General features: G+C 39.8%; 1 protein-coding gene across 2 annotated transcripts in view; it reads left to right on the top strand.

Annotated features, from left to right (window-relative positions):
• The first annotated feature begins 381 nt into the window (after positions 1-381).
• LOC128822770 (protein C18orf25-like) overlaps positions 382-20,943 on the top strand; it is a 78,389-nt gene continuing 57,827 nt past the window's right edge. For both annotated transcript variants that reach the window (XM_054004580.1, XM_054004581.1), the window contains exons 1-2: positions 382-495; positions 16,541-17,351. In XM_054004580.1, coding sequence (XP_053860555.1) covers positions 16,634-17,351 — 718 coding nt within the window. In that variant the 5' untranslated portion in view covers positions 382-495; positions 16,541-16,633. The remainder of the gene's footprint in view (positions 496-16,540; positions 17,352-20,943) is intronic.

Genomic DNA, 20,943 nt, shown 5'->3' with positions numbered 1-20,943 from the left:
GTGCAGTTGTGCAGCATATATACCCCAGGGATGAAAAGCTAAATACCCTGATTAAGAAACATCAGAAGGTTGTTTAATGTATGCAATACAATGTCGCCCTAATGGCACATCACCTTCCTCCTCAGCTCTTTTCCTTTAGTGAGTCGCTCCGACTACTCTGCTTGCTCTACACACTCTACTTCGCCACTGGCTAACTAACACCCGCCGCTCCCCTTAGGGCTTGAGGGGAGGGAGGGGACGGGGCCTCGGCCGCTCTGCGCCGTGGAGTGGTGCTGGCGGGCTCGGCGGCCGCTCTGCGCAGTGCTCAGTTGTTCCGGCGGTGGCGGAAAAAGGAAGTGACGCCACATGCAGAGCCCTGCGGCCTCCGGTGACATTCTCTCTGGCGCTGGGGGCGCGGAGTGGCGTCCGTTCGGCTAAGACCCAGCTCTTTCCGGCCACCCATGCCACAGCTGTTACCCCCCGGGTGGAGGCTAGGAGGAGCCTTGCGGTGTCCAGGTGAGCGGGGCCGGCTCGGCCAGGGCTCACCCGCTGCCCGCTTCTGTAGGGCCGGGCCACCTTGCCTCAGCCGCGGGGGCGCCGGAGCCGTTGCCGTTAGCCCGGCTGCGCGTGGGCGGGAGACGGCGAGGCGCCCTGGGAGAGGCGGATACTGGCCTCACACTCCCCCAACCCTACCCCGGGGCTGGCGGAGGCGGGAGGGCACACTTCAGGGGCCCGGTCCCATCAGGGTCGGGAAGGCCCGCGCCGGCCGAGGACTTTTCAGGGAAACGTGGGAGTCTCTTGGGAGCTTTCAGTACTGACTGCTTCGGTAATAGTGAGCTCCATCACGGCCCGGCCCGGTACTGGGACCGCGGGATTCAGCCTAGCCGCTGCTTTTTAGCTCTAACCTTGCCTGGAGTCAGCGGATGAAAGCCTCACCACAGCTCCTGGAAGCAACTTTGGCCACTTAGTCTTTCCTGGGACATCTGTAAAGTGCTGTGAGATCGTGTTAGCTGTTTCGAAAAAACCCTTTGAAAAACAAGGGGTGTAAACTGCTTCAGTTTTATGCTTCTCTAGTTTTTTTGCTTCTTTGTTTACCTTGTGGGAAGCTATATTTTATGTGGAAAAAAGTTCCAAATTGTTCGTTGCTTATCTAGCCTGAGTTCTCCTTGAGCTCCTAATATCTAGGTTGCAGTTAGTTAACACCTGTAATGACCATTTCTATGATATAAGAGCTGAAAGTCAGGCAGTCACAACAGCGCAGCTTCTCCGCTACTCTGGAAAAGGGTAACATTGCTTTTGCAGAGCAAATAGGTTTGTAATAAGCTCTAAGGAGTCATTAAATTACTTGTTATGTGTTTTCTAAGCCCAAATATCTTGCCCCCCCCTTCATGTATGATACCAAAACAGTGAGATGAAATGTGGAGAACTCAGCTGTCTGACAGCAATCATTTTTAAGCATAATTTTCTGAATATTTCTTACCTTTAGTGATCTGGCATAGTTTGATGCTGGCAAAATAAGCTCCAAAGGGAGTGATTATGTGGCTGCTAAAGGCTTATAAAATAGTGCTTTTTGTGGTTCATATATACCAGTAACTCTGGTATTCTGTGTAGGGACTTAGGAGGAGGGACTATGGGGGTAATGGAAGATAGTATGTGAGTTTGGGTAGCTGCTATTTATGCCCAAGTATGAGGATAACACTTCTGACTCATTTTTAAGCACTTTATTTTTTAATTATAATGTGTTGACTATTTCTGTTTGCTCTTTAGCCTACTTGCTGGTTGACATGAAAAGGTGCAATGAGATTCCTGAGAAATCAGGAAGAGGAAAGTGACCATAGTCTTACACATTCAAGCATATGATGTGTATTGCAATATAGCCTGGGCATTTATGCTTTTGCTCGATAAGTGCATGCAGTCTGCCTGCCTGGTAGAAATTAAAGTGCACAAACAACCTGGGAAATAAATGGATACATTAAACTGTGTACTGTGAAGGGAGGGGAAAAGGTAAGGAACCTGATGCCAACCACAAGGCAGTTGAGAAAGGTTGATAGAGTGATCACAACACAGAAACTAAGCCCTGCTCTAACTGATAAAAGAGAAATAGGAAGGATGTTTGTGCAAATTTCACAAATGAGCCGATCACACTGGCAGCTGACAGTGTGGAGGAGGTGGGGATTAATCAGGTAAAATAAGATTGAATTATCAAGAGTAAATATGGAGAATCATGAGAGGCTTTGAACACTAAATGTTAGGGAGATAAGTAGATATAACTTGATCTTGTTATAATGAGACCGAGTTATATACTGAGATCTCATTGATATAACTTGGTCTTGTAAGTGAACTGGTGATTGGTGGCCATCTTGACCAGTGACCACGAAGCAATCAAGTTTAAAATCTCTGTTGCCAGGAGGAAACGTGCCAGCAAAACCTCAACCCTGGATGTGAGGAGAGCAGACTTCAGGCTGCTCAGGGAACTAATGAGGAAGGTCCCCTGGGAAAGCACTTTTGCAAGTGCTGGGGTCCATCAGTGCTGGTCACTTTTTAAACATTACCTCCTAAGGGCACAGGAGAAGGCAATTCCTAAATGTCAGAAGTCCAGCAGGCAAGGCAGAAAGCTAGCTTGGCTGAACAGGGACCTTCTTTTGGAGATAAGGCAAAAGAAAAAATACTTGTATTTTGAAGACTTTCAGGCTAGCATTTTTGTTTCAATGTACATGGATTGTGGATTTGATGTTACAGTGAGACTTTTGTAGCATCCTGCACAATGCTCTTCTGCTTTGATGCTTAGAAATTTCCTGGAAATGAGCAGAAAAAGCCAGACCTTGATTGGATAAGTGGTTTTTCTGGCTATGTTTCTGCTCTAATGTCTTGTTTCATGGTGCTTGGTCATTAGCATTTTAAGACTTATTTAAGACAAGGCAGATTTCACTTCCATTCATCCAAAATGGGTAGAGGCCAAGAGACTCAGTAGCAGAGCTAGAAATAACTAAGTGCCAGACTTTATAATATGAGCTGTCTGCATGATGAAACAATTACCATTTCAATAATTTGTTTTTCATTGGAAATAATTGCATTTCCATTATACCAGTTTGAGGTTGGTGCTCTATGTACTGTACTGTATTACTGTATAATAGTACTGTCAAACTTTCTGAAGTAAAAAGAAGCAACTTGACGTGATAGCCAGGTACGGTTAAGAAAGTGCTGTTCTCTTGTATTGTGATTTTCTTATCAGCTGGTAATTCTCCTGACTCTTCAGCACACTCTCCCGATTCTTGCTCTCTTGAAATGCCAGCTCTGGCCAGAGGCAGTTCTAAATAATCTGGCAAAAGAAAAATTTTAGGGGAAAAATGTTGGTGAAGAGTAGGTCAGGAAGCTGTTTATGAATTCCATGTACTTGTGTCTGGAAGTAAATGTAAGATAAGTGGAGTTTAGAGGCTGTCTCCTAATGAAGTTGAATAAAATGCTGGTAGCCTGAGGCCTCCTCATGTTTAATAAGATGTCTTTTGGAAATGAAGTTTTCATTGTGGGAAAGAATGGGCTTATGGGTAGCAGTGCCCATGAGCTGAATTACTGATAAATACAGTTTGAGTTGTCAATAGCTGTGGTTCCTCCAGAGCTGGTAACACCTTTTGATCAGCACTATGCAGAATCTGTGAGGAGTTATAAAAAAATCTTGCTTTGAGTATTGTTTTTAGAAAGCCTTAAAGGTGAAATTTTATTTTCCATGTTTCCACTTACTGTTATTAATAAATCATCTTAAAGGCAATTCACAGGCTTTGGATCCACTCACTGTAATAAAGAAAATCCAGAAATTGTTGAATAGCATAAAACTAAAGTAGGGAAATACATTGAGTATCTTGCCAGAGTTAATTTCATAAGCCCTCAATAATTAGCTATAGACCTCACCTCAATTTAAAGTTGGGTTGATAACAGACACTTGATTTCCTTTTTTTTTTTTTGTTTTTGTTTTACAAGATGTAAATGTTTTTTCTGCTTTTTTAACACCTGTAGTGGATTACACTGTTTGTATGGAGCTCATCAAGCTACAGCAATAATAACACTGTTGAATGAATGGAATGGGATTGAACCAATACTCCAGACTTGATGCTCTTTTTTCTTTTATCTCTCCTTTTGCTGAGCAAGTTGTATATATTGTTTGTCTCCTGTTGCTAATTATTACTTTTATTCTTAAGAAAGCTCTGTCAGCTGAGCCACTTTTTGCTAAATCAAGACAAATTATGCAAAAAGTAATTTTGGGGTAATTGGTGCTTTTATTTAAGGATAAGTAAGGGTTTTTTTTGGTTGTTTTTTTTTTTTCTTTGTTTGGGGTTTTTTTCCTCCTATCAGTACTTGCATGGTACTACTGAAAACTACCTTTTAATTTTCTTTTGCTCTTCTTGTAGCTGGTAGCTTGGTATCCTCTTACCTACTGTGATTTAATTTCTGTAGTCAAATATATGCAAAGTCTTCTGTATGTCATGGGAAAAAAATGTCTGTTTCCTGGTCTATCTGTTATCTTCTTGAAGTAGAGGTTGAATTTTTTTCACCTCTGCCAACTGGGAGTAAATACTGTAGAAAGTATTAGATTGTAAAACCTATGTTAGAGGCATTATTCATAATGCACATGCAACTGGCTTTTGGCCTAGTCAGTTCTGGGTTTTTTTAAATACAAAAAGTAGCTTTTGATAATTTGTTGAACCAACTTGTGTTTGCTTCATACCATTTTTTTTCACCTATTTGTCAAAAGCTTATTCTAAATTAACTCTCTTCTGCACTGTCCTTTTTCTCTACCAGGTTTCCTTTTTCTTCCATGACACTGTGCCACAGTCCTTATTATTCTTCCAGTGCTCACAGACATTTGTCTATGGCTGTGGCATCCTACAAGAATTTTCTTTTTTGTTTGTGCTGCTTTCAGCTGGGGCAGAGTTAATTTTCTTCACAGTGGCTGGTATGGGGCTGTGTTTTGTATTTATGCTGAACACAGGATTGATAATATAGAGATGTTTTTGTTATTGTGGAGCAGGGCTTACACAGAGCCAAAGCCTTTTCTACTTATCGTGCTGCCACGCTGGCAAGGGGGCTGGGGGTGCATGGGAGGCTGGGAGGAGACACATTCAAGACATGTGACCCCAACTGACCAAAGGGATATTCCAGACCATATGACATCATGCTCAGTATATAAAGTGGGCGGAAGGAGGAGGAAGGGGGGGACATTTGGAGTGATGGTATTGTCTTCCCAAGTGACTTATGCGTGATGGGGACTTGCTCTCCTGGAGATGGCTGAATACCTGCCTGCTCATGGGAATTAGTGAATTAATTGCTTGTTTTGCTTAGCTTGTATACGTGGCTTTTGGTTTCCCTATTAAACTGTCTTTATCTCAACCCAAGAGTTTTCTAGCTTTTACCCTTCTCATCCTCTCCCCAGTCTCATGAGTGAGAGAGCAGCTGTGTCAGACTTGGTTGATGGCTGAGGTGAAACCACGACATTGTTGCATTAGTTTCTTAGGAAAGCTCAACTAAGGAGGAGAATGTTAGGATTTATAAAGATATACACTCAAAGGTTAGGTATCTTGAGCTAGCTGTGCTATTGAGTATGGGGGTACAAGTGAGCTTTCTTGGTTGAGAAGATAGCATGTTGCTTCCAGTGAAGCTATACTTTTGTCACAGTCTTCGCTTGTTGTGACTCCTAGTCCGGCTTGGCTGGGGGGGAACATGGCAAAATAAAGGAATGGGTGCGATGGACTTGCCCGAAAATAAAGACTTTAATAGCAAAATAACAAACGTAGAAACCACACGATTAAGGGTCAAGATCCAAAGATGGGAGAGGTGTGGCGAAGGCAACAAGGTATAGGGGTAATCTGAGAGCAGGGATCCAATCACGAACGCAAACTTGGAACATGACCTTATTTGTAACAGGTTCCGAACCAAGGGAGAACAGGAACCAGAAACCTGACCAAATATAGAATAGTTCCATTAACATATTGACTCCCATGACTACACTCTTCTCACCATGACCTGACTAGATGTCCCTTTTTCAGTATCCTTTTTCCCATGGTCTCAGGTTGATGCCTCCTGTATATGCTACTGAGGCTAAATCACTATTTATCCCAGCCAGCTCTGTTTCCACATACTTCTTGCTTACTGAGTCCTGAGACCACTGTCACAAGTGCTTTCTTCTTTAGGAGCACTTTGGGCATGTAAAGATTGTGGTATTAATTGTTAGCAATCTGGTGGATGCTGAAATCAATTGGTACCTCTTATTGCTGGTCAGAAAAGATCAAGGTTTGGTGGTAAGAGCAGCCCAAGAGCAGGTGGTATCTTACTGTCAAATTTTCATAATTTGAATGCAACATGACTTTGCCTTTAGTGTACTGATACAATTTGTTTTTCAGTAGTATGCCTACTACAAATCTATGTTGCAATATTTAGATTTTATTCTATGAGCTTAATAATTAAATAAACAAATAATATTAGTGTCTTGTGGATGAGAAAATGACTTGAGGTGAGGGATTGGTTGGCTTACAGCTCCTTTCCAGCCTTTCTGTAGAATTTGGGCATGTCACCTGTTCTCTCAGTTGGCCAGACCATATGTCCTGGTTTCAGCAGTGATAAAGTTAATTTCTTCTCAGTAGCTGTTATAGTGTCGTGTCTTGGATTCAGTGTGAGAATAATGTTGATAACACAGTGATGTTTTGGTTGGTGCTGAGTGTCACAGCTAGAGCTGGTCTGTAAGCTGAACAGATGAAATAGACCATAACAGACCCCAACTCCCAGCCTAGTTCATTAGAGAATAGAAGTAAACAAGTCCCCAGGTAAGACAATGATAGGTTGGATTCAAACTCAAACAGGGGACCACAGCTAATCTCATTCAGTCATGAATGCAGACATCTAATTGGCCAGTGAGCTGGGCAGTGTTAAGACCTCAACCAATCAGGTGTTTAGGCGTGGGAATTTTGAACCCCCTGACTAAAAGTTGGCTGTTGTCGCATGATCTCAGCATGTTCAGTTGTGTGCCTATCTCCAAAACTGCGACAACTGCAACAAAAAACAGCTGAGTAGTGCTTACCCAGGTCAAGGACTTTTCAGTGTCTCATGCTCTGCCAGTGAGGAGGTGCACAAAAAGCTGGGAGCCTAGCTGGGACAGGTGACCCAAACTGGCCAAAGAGAGATTCTGCACCATAGAATGTCATGTCCAATTGTAAACTGGGGCAGTTACCCAGAAGGGCAGCTAATTGCAATTTGGGAATGGGGTTTTGGCATCAGTCAGTGGGTGGTAACTGTATTGTGCATCACTTGTTTTTCTTGGGTTTTATCTTTTTTATTTACTATTATTATTCTTATATTTAACTTTGTTTCAATTATTAAACTTTTCTTATCTCAACCCACAAGTTTTACTTTGGATTCTCCTCCCTGTTCTCCTGGGGTGGGAGTGGTGGTGGGCAAGTGGCTGCGTGGTGCTTAGTTGCCAGCTGGACTTAAACTGTTGCCTTTTTCCCAACTTGGAAATGAAACTTGATATAATTTTATTAAGGAGGTGATATAAAAGTGGATCTTTATTTAAAGGCCTTCAGGGGCAGTTATGGAATGATGTCCACAAAAGCCCACTCACACAGGGTGAATACAGTTTTTATAAGTTCACCAAATCAGCATAACTGACAAAAAAGAACCAATTAGGAGGACAGGTGGGGATGCAATTCCCCCCCAGGTCAAGCCCCTTCTCTGGAGTCCCCCCTTTGGCAGTAGCTGTACTTTGTCCATGAAAATGTATTTCAAAGAGTTGTTCTAAACCTTGGTAGCCAGAAGAACTAAGATAGCATAGGGGTCTTGTATCCCTCAGGGCTTGGAGCTCTGGAATTTGTTTTGTGTTTCTGCCTAGGGAAAGGCCATGGAAAAGTACTGGGAAAACTCGTTACTAATACAATAGACTACAGAGCTACAAAAATATGTGCGAAAAATACAGAGAGCATATAAAAGAAAAAAAAAGACGAAAACCAAAATGGCATCAAAACCACACACCATAAAATGAGCAAGTTATTGCTCCATGCCAGGAAGATACTGGCTTAAAGCTAAGACATTAATTGGAATAGAATGAAAGTATTTTAAGCTTTAAATTACCTGAGAGTTGCCTTTGTTTATTTCCTTTGTTTATATGCGTAAAAAGGTCTGTCCTGGGTTGTAAGATATGTGTCTGTTCTATTTCCCATTTGTTAGAGGTGGGGCAGTTATCTTCTGTTAATTGGGCAGTTTTCTTTATCTCTTCCACAATCAATCCTCCCTCTGGGAAGATATCTTCTGTTAATGGGCCATTGAGTCTCACTCCATGACTGATAAAATTACATCATCCCATTGTGAGATGCTCTGGTCAGGGGAAGGAGCCAAGCATTCCTTCCTGGATATAATCGGAGATTTAGAACACCAGAAGCAACCTTCCCCCACTGTATTCCAAGAGGAGCAGTTTTCTTCTCCACTGGATTCCCAGAGGAAGACCAGACCCATGTACACTACCACTGGACCTTCAGAGGAAAACTACACCCTTCTACAGGATCACTGTTTCAACAGAACCATACCTGTCACTCCAGGAGGACTGCAGCTACCATTCAATTAGACTGCTACCAACACCCTGACCCACAGGGTGTCAGGTCGTATTCTGACTCTGTCAGTGTTTTTTGTTTGGTATTTTTTTTGTTTGTACTATTGCATTTTTATTTTAATTTTCCTAGTAAAGAACTGTTATTCCTGCTCCCATATCTTTGCCTGAGAGGTAGTTGTAGTGTCTGTTAAGTAGGCAGCACTGTTACTGGAAATGAACATTGCAGAGAACCTGACAAAACAGCTCTCTTATCTGCTGAGAGTCAGATGTCAAGGGTTGTGCAATTTTGGAGCGCTGTTTTGCAAGATCAGGTGAGTCTCCAATGTTCTCCCTTGCTCCAGGCCTGTGGCTGCTGTTGGGCAAAATGCTCACCTTGCTGTCCTTCTGGACCCTGACTGATCTCATTCAGTCAACTGTCCAAGGTGCATAGCTTTCTTCTGTGAAGTTGAGTAACAAAAGGAGTTGATGGGGGCTCACTGCCTCAGCATGTGTGGATGTGACAGCCTGGTCAGAGAGCGAGAAAACGAGATAAGTTTTCTCACTGCGGACTTGTGAGAATTTTAGGGAGTTGTAGGGAAACAATGATAGCTTATTATTGTAAACAACCTGCAGGTGGTGTTTTTCTACTCTTTGTTTTTCTGTTCTTCTCAAGGATTGTTTGTGAGAAAAGTGTTTTTGTTAATTAGCCAATCAGGTAGAATGTGTCAGGACAGTCTATAAAGAGGAGAGTTTTTCGCATTAAAGTTGTTGTTGTGCAAACCAGCCTTCTTGGAGTCTGTGCTGCTTTCTTACTCAATAGTGACAAGCATGTAGGCAGTTCTGTCTCGGAACAGCATCAGTGACCTTTGAGATTAAGGGCTCCTGTAACTGCAGCCTGTGCCTCATGGCACTCATTTCTGCTTCAGTATTTCCAAATATCAGCAATAGCAAGGTACATTTGTGCCTGTCCATGCTGGACTAGATTTGATTTTTTTGAGAGACAGCACAAGACCTTCTCAAATAAAAACTGCGGTATTGAGATAGCTTTACTACTTTGAAGTTACATTGCAGTTGTCCGGATCTGTTAACGAGTTATTAGTGAATAATTCAGTGTTTGATTACTTTCAGGATATTTCAGATAAATTTTCTTAATCTGAAAAGTATTATTAATTTACTACTGTTATGCTCAAGCAATTTAAAATGTGGCTTTTTTGTGAGCATTACTTTATTACTTTATTGACCACGGTAGAACAATAGATAAACATTTATTGAAAAGAGGAGGTTTATTTATACAGAACAGCATGAACCAGCAGAGGAAACAGAATACATTTCCTTTGAGTAACAGAAATGGATAGGTAAAGTGGGAAAATTTGTTAAAATCTTAGAAAAACATGGCACATCCTTATGATGATCCTCTGTAGTGTGATCTTCTGCAAACTAATATATAGCAGAGAGAAAAAGAAACAAAAAGTATGGCTAGCATTGATTTCTGCCACTGGTTTTGTTGATAGAATAATGAAAAATCTAAATGTGAGTCACTTAAATTTTTAGGAACAGGTAGTAATGAAGATATGTCTCCTCTGATTTTTAGAGAGCCTTGTAATCTTTAAATTGCTGCGTACTTCAGAAATATGATTTCACTGTGAAAAGAAATGAGATTTTTAGAAGGCTAAGTGCAGCCAACCTTGTGTGCTTTTATCTGTGTGCTGATGAATTAATTTTTACTAGGACTGTGATTTTTTTTTTCCATCATGAGATTCCAGCACAGCTGGTGAATGGGTGAATTTTTCTGGAAGCCTGTGTGCAGACTTATGAACTAACCCATAGCTGATAGTTATCTTTAATTTGAACAGAATACATGCATTAAGCATTGCAATGCAAAAACCCGTATTTAAATGTAAAGTATTGCTTCCTATTTACAATGAAACACGTTGCTTTTCGAGGTTGTAATGCATGCTCCGCAAAGCTTTAACACATATACTTGTAATTTTTATTCAGTCTTGGATAATTTGTACATGCTTGGTAGGAGCAGCCTATTTTTAACCTTTGTTTATTTATGCAAAACCAGTTGAAACATAGCATTAGTTTAATCTTCTTTTGTTTTACTCTGCAATTCTTTTACTATGTTATTCCAAAGGGTCCTATTCTTTAGGATTGTTAGCAGGCCTGATTTATGAATCATCTGATAAAGAACCAGCTCCACTTCCAGAGATATGCCTTAGGTAGAATCGTATGTCAGTGAGTCAGCTTTAGGGCAGAATTTTCAAAGGAGCATTATATAAATTACACAGTAGCCCTGTGGGAATATCTTAGTGTTATGAAAAATCTGCTCTATAGCATTCTGAACACACATTCACACAGAGCTGAGTCAACTGTCTTGAGTTCAGTTAAATGAGTGCTAGTCACACTTCTGTTGTTTTAAGTGCATGGGTATGTGTGACACTTATGTGAAAATAAAAAAGAATGTATGCTATCTTGGAGAGGATATGAACAAGTCCAAAAGACAGCATTTGAGAGGTCCAGAGAGTGTTTGTATTTCTACATTTGTTTGGCTGCAAATTAGTTTTTTCTGATAGAGGTCTAATTATTTGGATTAATTAGTTTTTAGTTTTTTAGACATTTTGCTGTTTGGCATAGGATGGTGGCTTTAAATTGAAAGAGGAGAAGTTTAGATTAGTTATTAGGACGAAATTCCTTACTGTGATGGTGATGAGGCACTAGAACGGGTTTCCCAGAAAAGCTGTGGCTGCCCTGTCCCTTGAAGTATTCAAGGCCAGGTTGGATGGGGCTTGGAGCAACCTGGTCTAGTGGAAGGTGTCCCTGCGCATGGCAAAGGGGTTGGAATAAGATGAGCTTTAAGGTCCTTTCCAACCCAAACCATTCTGTGATTCTACGATATCTGTATGCATTATTTGTACAAGAATGTCACCGGTGAGTTCATTGAATTATGTGTGTTTACTTTTAATGGAAAGGAAGGTGATTCGAGAAGATTCTATGAAGTGGACTTGTGTGTTGCAATCAATTCTTCATTACCCAGATTGTGTCCTTTTTTCATTTAAACAATTGCTAGAACAGGCATAAGAAGGTGATACAGTTGTAAGCAGGGAAAAGAAGTGGTCTGTTGGACTCTGGTTATGAGGAAATATGTTGGTAATAAGCTTCTGAGAAAAAGAGATGGTTTGCATCATATAAGCTAGGCATTCTTTATTAATAATCAGTTCAATAACACCTAAAATGACAATGTACAATTAAGTTTAGGCTGCCTTGTTTTTTTATTAAGTATTTCAGGCTGTTGAGAGATATTAGTTGTCTAGCATAAATGAGTAGGTTTTAAGTAGAATGACTTACATAGAGCTATAATACTGTGTGATTTAGCATGTTGTTTGCTTAGCTTTACTAGTTTAGAATGAGTAGCTGTATTTGCTGAAGCCTTCAGCTGCAAGCTGTGAACTTACACCTAGACATGTTTTCAGCTGGAATGGAGTTAATTTTCTTAGTAATTTTCCTAATAACTGGTACAGTGCTGTGTTTTGTCTTTAGTATGAGAAGAATATTGATAACACACTGATGTTTTAGTCATTGCTAAGTAATGTTTATCCTTAGTCTAGGGCTTTTTTTAGTTTGCTATGCTCTACAAGTGAGCAGATGCACCAGAAGATCAGGAGACTAACAGTCAGCAGAAGCTGCAACTCCACAAGATTTGAACAGTTAATGGCCTGTCTGCATGGACACAGAAAAAGAACCCAATAAAATGTTAGAGGATCCCAGACCAAAAATTACCATTGGACCAAGAGGTGTGTCAAGAACATGTGAGGGGCAGGTACAGGTCATAAGGGTATAATTGCTCTGGGGATCTCTTTATTCTGGGTCACTCTCTGGAGACACACAGCTCAAGCTGACCTGCTGCTGTGCCACTATATTAAGTTATTTTTTATAAATCCAGTGCCTGAGACTCTCCTACAGGAAGCCTAAGGTTGAGCCCAAAGAAGGAGGAAGTGTGCCCAAGATTGTGTGTGTGTGTGTGTGTGTGTGTGAGAGCAAGGAGTCAAAAGGGGCACCTATTGGCCCACTGAACCCACCCAGTGCGAAGGGACTCTGAGACCAGCAGTTAGTCTCAGGTGATATTTGTGCGACTCCTTGAATAGTGTGAGAATGCTCAGTCAGTGGCTTGTCCTTTAACACAGGCCTTATAATTTGTTTGGATGAAATTAATTTCTGTTCTGGTTTGAAAGCAAAACCAGTGAGAGACTCTAAGTCAGAAATACAATTTATTGGGAAAAGGGAAAAAACAGACAAAAATACATGCAATGATACAAAAGGAAGACTACTGAAAAAGTCAGAATACAACTTGACACCCTTTTGGCAAGCGTGCTGGTAGCAGTCTAAATTGGAGTGGCTGCAGTCCTCCTGGAGTGGCAGATGTGGTTGCTGTGTCTTCTCGGAAACTTGTGGAAAGGCTGCCTTTCTGTCTAGAAATCCCTGGATTTATCCAGGTGGGAATGCCTAGCTTCTCTCCCTGGGCGGAGCATCTCACAATGGGCTGATGTTATTTTGAGTCACAAGGTGTGTTCTTAATCACCTGTTAAACAGAACTGTCTCCTGGAGAGTGTTATCTCTGAGTCATGTGGCAAGACATTGATGGGCCCATTAACAGGAGATAAGGAAAACTGTCCAGATGTAAGTGCTACTCCGATGGTAATAGGAAACATCTTGGTGCTCAGTCTGGGACAATTTCCTTCTGACATTGTAGGAAATACAATTATAAAGAACATTTATTGAGAGCAAACCAAACAAAAATGTTATAAAGTATGTATGACTGGCCAATTATTGATAGATGAAGGGCACGCATGCCATTTTCTATATAACTCTTTGTGCAGTAGTATATATTATGTATAGTTGTACTTTAAGAAGCTACTAACACCTCTGTTTCAATTTATTTTTTTTGGTTTTGTAATAATTTTTATCTTCAAAAGTCTCAGAGCAAACAGTGCTGTGAAAGAAACACTCCATACTCTCTCCTGTGTCTAGTCAACCTGTGAGTTTAAGGTGTGATGAGACCAAACAGCAGGTACTTTATCAGATTTGGATTTTTTTTTCCTAAAGGGATGGTTTGTTCTTGCCCTCCTTTCTCTGCTTCCTGTAAGCTCTGGCATAAAATTGCACTTATTTTCTTGTTTTGTTTTCTTCTGACTTACTGAAATGAATCTACCCATGAAAGAATAAGCCAGTTCTGGTGCAAAGGAGGGACTATGACTTCACAGTGACAATTAGGGTAGTAAAAGACTAGGGAATAAAGCTCATCCCTGTTAGTGGCAATGAAAGAGGCTGGACTGTCTCTGCTAATCTGACCTTCAAAATCCTTCTGTATTTCTTCAGTGAAGTGGAGGTTTTATAGTGTACAAATCATATGACTTGACAAATGATTTCATGATTTAAAAATATTTCCCAGATAAGGGTGCAGTTAGATGTTTAATGGCTTCTGCATACTGGTGTGTTCTATGTGTGTCTGGGAAATATAGTAATTTCTGTTGGAAAAATCTAGCACAGAAGTTTTTACGGAATTGCCTTTTCAAATAAGTTCAGTATCTGTGCATCAATGAAAGGAGAATGATATTTCTAAGCAATGTCTGATTAAGTATCCATCTGTGTTGGTAAGCATCACAACATTTTTCAGTGCTGTGTTCTCATTTAAGTTAAAAATGGGTCTTTCTCTAGCATCACCACAAGATTACTTTTTCTAGTACTGTTACTAGAAAAGTGAGTGGCAAGAAAAGAATGTGATTTTTTCAGTATAGCCTCTTCCTCTCTCTGATCTATAAATTTCTCAAGTAGAACTAAATAAGGACATTAGTTTTTCTTTCTTTGAGACAAGGCTTTTCTTGGCATAGATTTTTTCCTCTGAACTGTGTTATTCCCTGCATCAAACTCTGAATCACAGTAGACTTTTTTTCCAATGAGATAAAGTTGTATTTTATTTACATACTAATACTCAATTTTTTTATGTCTAAATAGCCAGCTCAGGGGACCTAGAGAGTACAAACCTCACCAGAGCAAGTATTTCTTCCATGCATACAGAAACACAGGTTGATGTTGACCAGATGTAGTGTTGTAAAATTACTAGTCCCTGTGCTGCCATCTCACTGAAAATATAATTCACTGATCACTGTATGAGGGATCAAACCAGCATGGTTTGAGTAGTTAAAGTTCTACTTAATAATGAAAAAAATCTTATAAAAACATTGTAATTAGACTGTTAGCAAGGTGGCAACATATAGATGAAACATTTTTTTTCTGGCTGATAGGCCAGAGAGATGGGAAAGCAAGTACAGGTGTTCTTATAGTCCCTTTGGAAGCTGCTTTGTAGATGGTATTTCCAAGTAGGATATTTGTGAAAAGTCTCTAGTTCATTTTGGCTGCCCTTTAGCTTCTTGTCAAGCTCTCTTCTTTGTTCTCTGGGCTAAAAGGCTGAATAGTGCAGAAGCTGTTCTGCAGTTATTAGTATGAATATTTAAATATATTTCTTTTCGCCAGACTGGTACTCTTTTGATATGTATTTGAGCAACCAAATTTTTCCTTGAATGCACATTTAAAAATTCTTTAAAAAGCTGGGAGTTGCTCTAGCAGGTACAATACAAATCCCACTGTATATAACACTTGGTTATTCATTCAGTCATCAAATCTGTGTTTTACTTACCCATGTAATAGAAGAATTATTTGATAATGAAGATTTGTGGGTGAAATAGATAGAAATAGTGATTTTATTACAGTATAGGGATGTATTTATGTCTCAGAACATGTGTACTCATTTGGGTTTGTTGATGCTGTGCTGTGGCCTTGGAAATAAATTGGTTCCTACATTAAATTACAATCTCTGAAAATTTTTATTTTAAGTTGCTTTTGAGAGTTTTACTCAGTATTCACAAACATTTTTTCTTTATATGTATGTTCTTGTATTTTACGGTGTGTATTTTATTCCTCTTTTTGTTTTTTTGGAAGTAAAATGCTTTGCTGTGTGTTTGGGGTTTTTCTTTCTCATTTAGCAGACCTGAACTTATCTTTCTTTTGTTGTCTGAGATTAACTAACCTTTCTTTCCTTAACACTGGTGTTTCTTTTCCATAAGTATTTTCATCATTCCCTTGCACCATACAGCATTTCATTCATTAGCCCAAATGAAGCATGAACTCTCTTTTAATTTTCTTTATAAATGAAGTTTCAAAGTGGGTTAGGGTGGGCAGGACAACACAGCTTTTCACGGCACCTTTTAGAATCAGGGAAGTAGCCTCATATTGTGCTGCAGATGGAGGGGAGGAAACAGCATGAAATTACAAACATACAGTTACAGGAAGCTTGGGATGGATGAGGAATCTGATGAAGGATTGTCAGGGTACTGAAAAATCTTTCTGAGCCATCCATGCTTTCTCAGGCTCTTCAAATACTAATGCCCTTGTCTGCAGAAATGCATTTTTTGAAAGCAGTAAATTAAATATTCTACTGATTTTTCTCATCTACACTTTTTAAAGTGCTGAAAATTTATTGTTTCTATACTTCTAAACCATTCATCTGTAAGCAAATGTATTGAATGAAAGATCTTTACTATATCTTGAATTACAAGCGGAGAGGGACTTTGGCAAGGGGGAATGGCTTCAAACTGACAGAGGGCAGGTTTAGATTAGATATTGGGAAGAAAGTTTTGACTGAGGGTGGTGAGGCACTTGGAACAGGTTGCCCAAGGAAGTTGTGGATGTCCCATCTCTGGAAGTATTCAAGGCCAGGATGGGATTTTGAGCAACTTGGTCTAGTGGAAGGTATCCCTGCCCATGGCAGGGGGTTTGGAATGAGATGACCTTGAAGGTCCCTTCCAACCCAAACCATTCTAGGATTCTATGAACATACTGTCTGTAACTGAAAGCGATGTGTTGTTTAGGTAATACTGTGAAGAGCAGGACTGAGTTATTTGGGTAAATTATTCTTCCTCTTCTGTTCTTGTTTAGGCTGCTGTATTGCTGAAGACCTTATCTAGTTCACCCAGTCTTCCAGACCATGTGCTCCATGCTTTGAGACCAGGAGGACCTTAGTGTTCTGAAATGAAGATGGAGACAGTGGGAAAAGCAGAACTTGTTGATTCAGTTCCACCAAAGACGTCTGAAAAGCAAGAAACTGCTCCTGATGAAGATGGACCTATAGAACTTGAGACACAAATTCAGAAAGACAACATGCACGCTGCAGCAGACCCAGCGGTGCTTTCTTCAATGCCTTGCTTACTGATGGAACTGAGGCAAGACTCTTCAGAGTCTCAGTTGGCATCTACAGAGAGCGATAGGCCAATGGGTGGTCAAGTTTATGAGAGTGACTCTTCTAATCACTGCATGCTTTCCCCTTCCTCCAGTGGGCATTTGGCTGACTCAGACACGTTGTCTTCCACAGAAGAGAATGAGCCCTGTCAAGCTGAAGGTACTGTAGAGGGAGACCTTTCTGAGGTGTCTGGGGCTGCAGTTGGGAGGAAATCCAGGAGATCCAGGTCTGAAAGTGAAACTTCAACAATGGCTGCCAAGAAAAACCGACAGTCTAGTGATAAGCAGAATGGTCGAGCTACCAAGGTAAAAGGTCATCGAAGTCAAAAGCACAAAGAAAGAATCCGTCTCTTGAGACAGAAGCGGGAGGCAGCTGCTCGCAAGAAGTACAACTTGCTGCAGGACAGCAGTACCAGCGACAGTGACCTGACGTGTGACTCAAGCACGAGCTCATCAGATGATGATGAAGAGGTTTCAGGGAGCAGCAAGACAATCACTGCAGAGATACCAGGTAGAGGATGTTTTTTAAACTGAACTGTAACACATCTGACATAATTTTTCAGCTGTCTGTTAAATTAGATGAGTCACACTTGAGAAAAACCAGGAGAACTGCAGCTCTGTGTAAATTTGAAGACTGCAGTGTATTAAGACATGGGCAAATTTTAAAATCTGTCCTGAGGTTTCAGATCACTTTTGCACACCAACAAAGCATAGAAATGGTAAATTGGAGGAAGGTTTATCTTTGAATTCTGGAATTTTCAGATCTTTTCGTTTATAAGCCTAGATAAGCTCTTGTCAGTGCTGTCAAATCCCATTAGATGGTGATAATCTAATAAATATATTCTGAAGATAAATAGTCAGCTTTGCTTTAATATCTTAAGACCACAGATTGGCAGCTGTATTAGAAATAATACAGCATACCTCTTGCCTGTGTTACAGTAAGGCCCTGTTCATTACTGCACTGTGCTTTCAGCTCTGTGTTTCAGTGCATGACAAACCTGCTTAGCCTTATTGTAAGTTCTTGCAGATTGCAGCTGGTCATGTATTTTAGGATATAAATATGAATTTGTTTACTCAGGTACCCAAGCTATATCCACACCTAAATTTTCAACATCTTAGACAAAGCTGTTACCATTTTCCTATGTCATAAGGATCTATAATTTCTATATTTTTAATTTTCTGACACATCTGTGTTAAGATTATCGGCAGCAAATTATAGGGGCCTTCTCCTCATTTTATTACCAAAAGAAACGTTAATTCTTCAAGTTTTTTGTCTGCTGAGTCTTTGTTATTAGCTCAAGTGCTGTGGACAGGATTTTGTGTGAAAAATTATTTCAGCATATTATACCACAGAACCATCATCATATGGCAATCAAAAATAAAATCACATAAAAATAAACTTTTTGGCTTGCCAATTTTTACTAGATTACATGCCTTTATGCCTCTTGTGTTAGAAGTTGGGTGTTGGGGTTTTTTTTGAGATAAATATCAGCTTACATAGGGCAAGAAGATTTAAAGGAAAACTGCAATAATTAGTCTTGAGTTGCTGAACTAATGTTTGCTAGATTAATTAAAATATTTGCATCAGATTTTACAAATAACTGTTTTAACTGACTTGGTTATGGTGAATGATTCTGTCATCGTGAGAACTGGGATTTTTCCCACATATTGCTAGGAAGCAGGTTGCACAAAGTGAATGTTTATTATTCGAAAGTCTGGGAAAGGCATAGTCTATAATTATTGTGTAGTAAACTTTTAATAGAGATCTAAAGATATTTGTCAATTTAATAGTTACTCAGACTTCTAGCTTTTATAATTTTATGCCTTTTTCTTTGCTATATTTATACTTTGCTGGGCAATTAAAGCCTCATTTAAAGCCTGTTGAAGAAGACTATTTCATTGAGTTTTGGGACAGGTTTCTCCCCACCTCACAAACCCCACCAAACTTACATGTCGCCCTGATTTTTAAGATTTTTCTAAAGCCTTCTGAGTTTACATTCTTGTAGAGAACTTTCTCACACAACTTTCTGTAAACAACCTATTGTTTTACATTCCTTCATAGAGGCGGAGAAATTTAATGTACTAGTAGTTTATCTAGTGTCATTGGAGAGGTGGCATGTTCACCCTCCAATCCACTGGCACCTTTTGAGAACTATAAATGATTAGAGTCAGAGGAAATAAATTGGTCTCTTCATCGTGACCATAGCTGTGGTGCGTCTTTTTTCCTTGTGTCATTTGGTGACACTTACACAATAAGTCCCCCAGGTTATATTCTTTTTTTTTTTTTTTTTTTTTAAGTCATAAAAGGATCTTGTGACTCAGGAAGGCACCACAGGGTATTTTCACATCTGCTCAGATTTCTGACTTCCATTGCAGAGACCTGAAACCACTCTAGGGTGCTTTGTGTCACTAGGCTCTTCTGTATTTGAGTTCTTGCTCTTAACCATGAGATGTTTGCAGTGAAGAGGTCCCATTGCAGTACACAGAAGAACTTGATTATTTAGTGATGATTATACTAAGGCCCAGTTTTGCCTGTGATGCAAGATATGGGAGTGCACAAACCATCCTGAGGAACAATGACACTTATTCATAGCACATATCATTTGCTTTATGCTAAATTCCACTTATGACATTCAAATGTTTGAGCTGTCCTTTTGCTGCAATTAGGTACAATGTGTACCTGCCACATTGTGGTTTTCCTTTAAACAGAATTTACTTTGGTTTGTGGGAAATGTTTTCCAAGTACAAGTGAAAAACATTCTCTATAGACATAAGGACAAGGTTGGCAAAAAATGCATCCTATGCTACTTGTGGTTAATGAAATATTGTGGTCTTAACAGATGCAGTGGAGCTGTGAGTGTGAGTAGGACTTCCAGCTCTCCATTGCAGTGGTAGGTTCACATGCCATTTGCGATCCCTCTTATTGGAACTGGCAAAGTACTTAAATTCTTTTTCTTGACTAGAAAGCTGCTTTAGTGCACTTGGTATTACACTGTGAATAGCTTCAAAATTTAGGGAATGAACACATAGTTAGAAATTATTACAAGGTATCAAAAAACATTACTGGAAATTCAGTGCATGAATGTCCTCTGCACACAGTCAAAAGAGGTTTAACTTGATGCTTGAACTTGAGTATCAGGACATAAGCATGAAAAAACTTTTGCAGTTACTTTTGAAAAAGTCTGTATGCATTGATGCAGAAGAGTTTTACAGGTAGTCTACGTTCCCCTCAGTTTTAGTGTATTTGGACATTTCAGCTGTAGTGCTGGTTACTGTCTCAACATCGCTTATTATTGGGACTGATTTTCAACCAGTCTGAAAAATAGCTTTAGCAACAGAGATGCTCTAAAATTTTTAGTGACAGTTAATGTGGCCTTCATGTATGAAGGTTATGCATACTCTGGCTCTTAACCTTCTCTCAGTGCATGTATTGTAACAGCCAACAGTTTGCTTGTGTGTGGTCTGAAAATTGAAGTGCCACATTTGAGAATACAGTAGTCTTTCATGTTGTGTAACTAAACTTTAAATCTCCATTTAAATAGTGTGAGTTTGGCTAAACTAGTAAGGTAAGGAAAATGTTTAGTGAATACATAATGCCATGAAGTTACAAACAGAGCAATTATGCTGTAGAGAGTCAGTTCTCTCTGCTGAACTCAAATGACATGTGCATTAAAATACTGTCAGGCTTGGTTTTCTTCTCAAGAAAGATTGAAGAGTAAAAAGTTGAGATCTAACTGGTGATACTTCAATACAAGTATTGTGAGCTCCATAGGACCTAAGCACAGTATCAGTTATGTTATTCTGAATGCTTTCTGTGGTGTTAATTTACACCTGAAAATACAGGTTCAATCTAAACTTCAAGGGTGCTACTGAGAATCTTCTCACTGACCTGAGCAGTCATAATCTCAGACTCTTTAATTCAAGGGAATGCCAGGATTTTTGAGTTACTGCAGATGAAGAGCAATTTCTTATCTTTTAATGACTGAGCCTCTCTGTTGGCATTTAAGATTTTGCCATTCTTAAACACTAGATAGCATTCACAGCCTAAGAGGATGATCTTTGAATCCTTGAATAGGTTCTGCTAGATCTGCTGCTGTTGAAAG

The sequence above is a fragment of the Vidua macroura genome (assembly GCF_024509145.1).
Source record: "Vidua macroura isolate BioBank_ID:100142 chromosome W unlocalized genomic scaffold, ASM2450914v1 whyW_random_scaffold_74, whole genome shotgun sequence".
Classification (NCBI taxonomy): Eukaryota; Metazoa; Chordata; class Aves; order Passeriformes; family Viduidae; genus Vidua; species Vidua macroura.
Note: the sequence above shows the minus strand (reverse complement) of the source record. Positions and strands in the feature narration are given on the sequence as shown.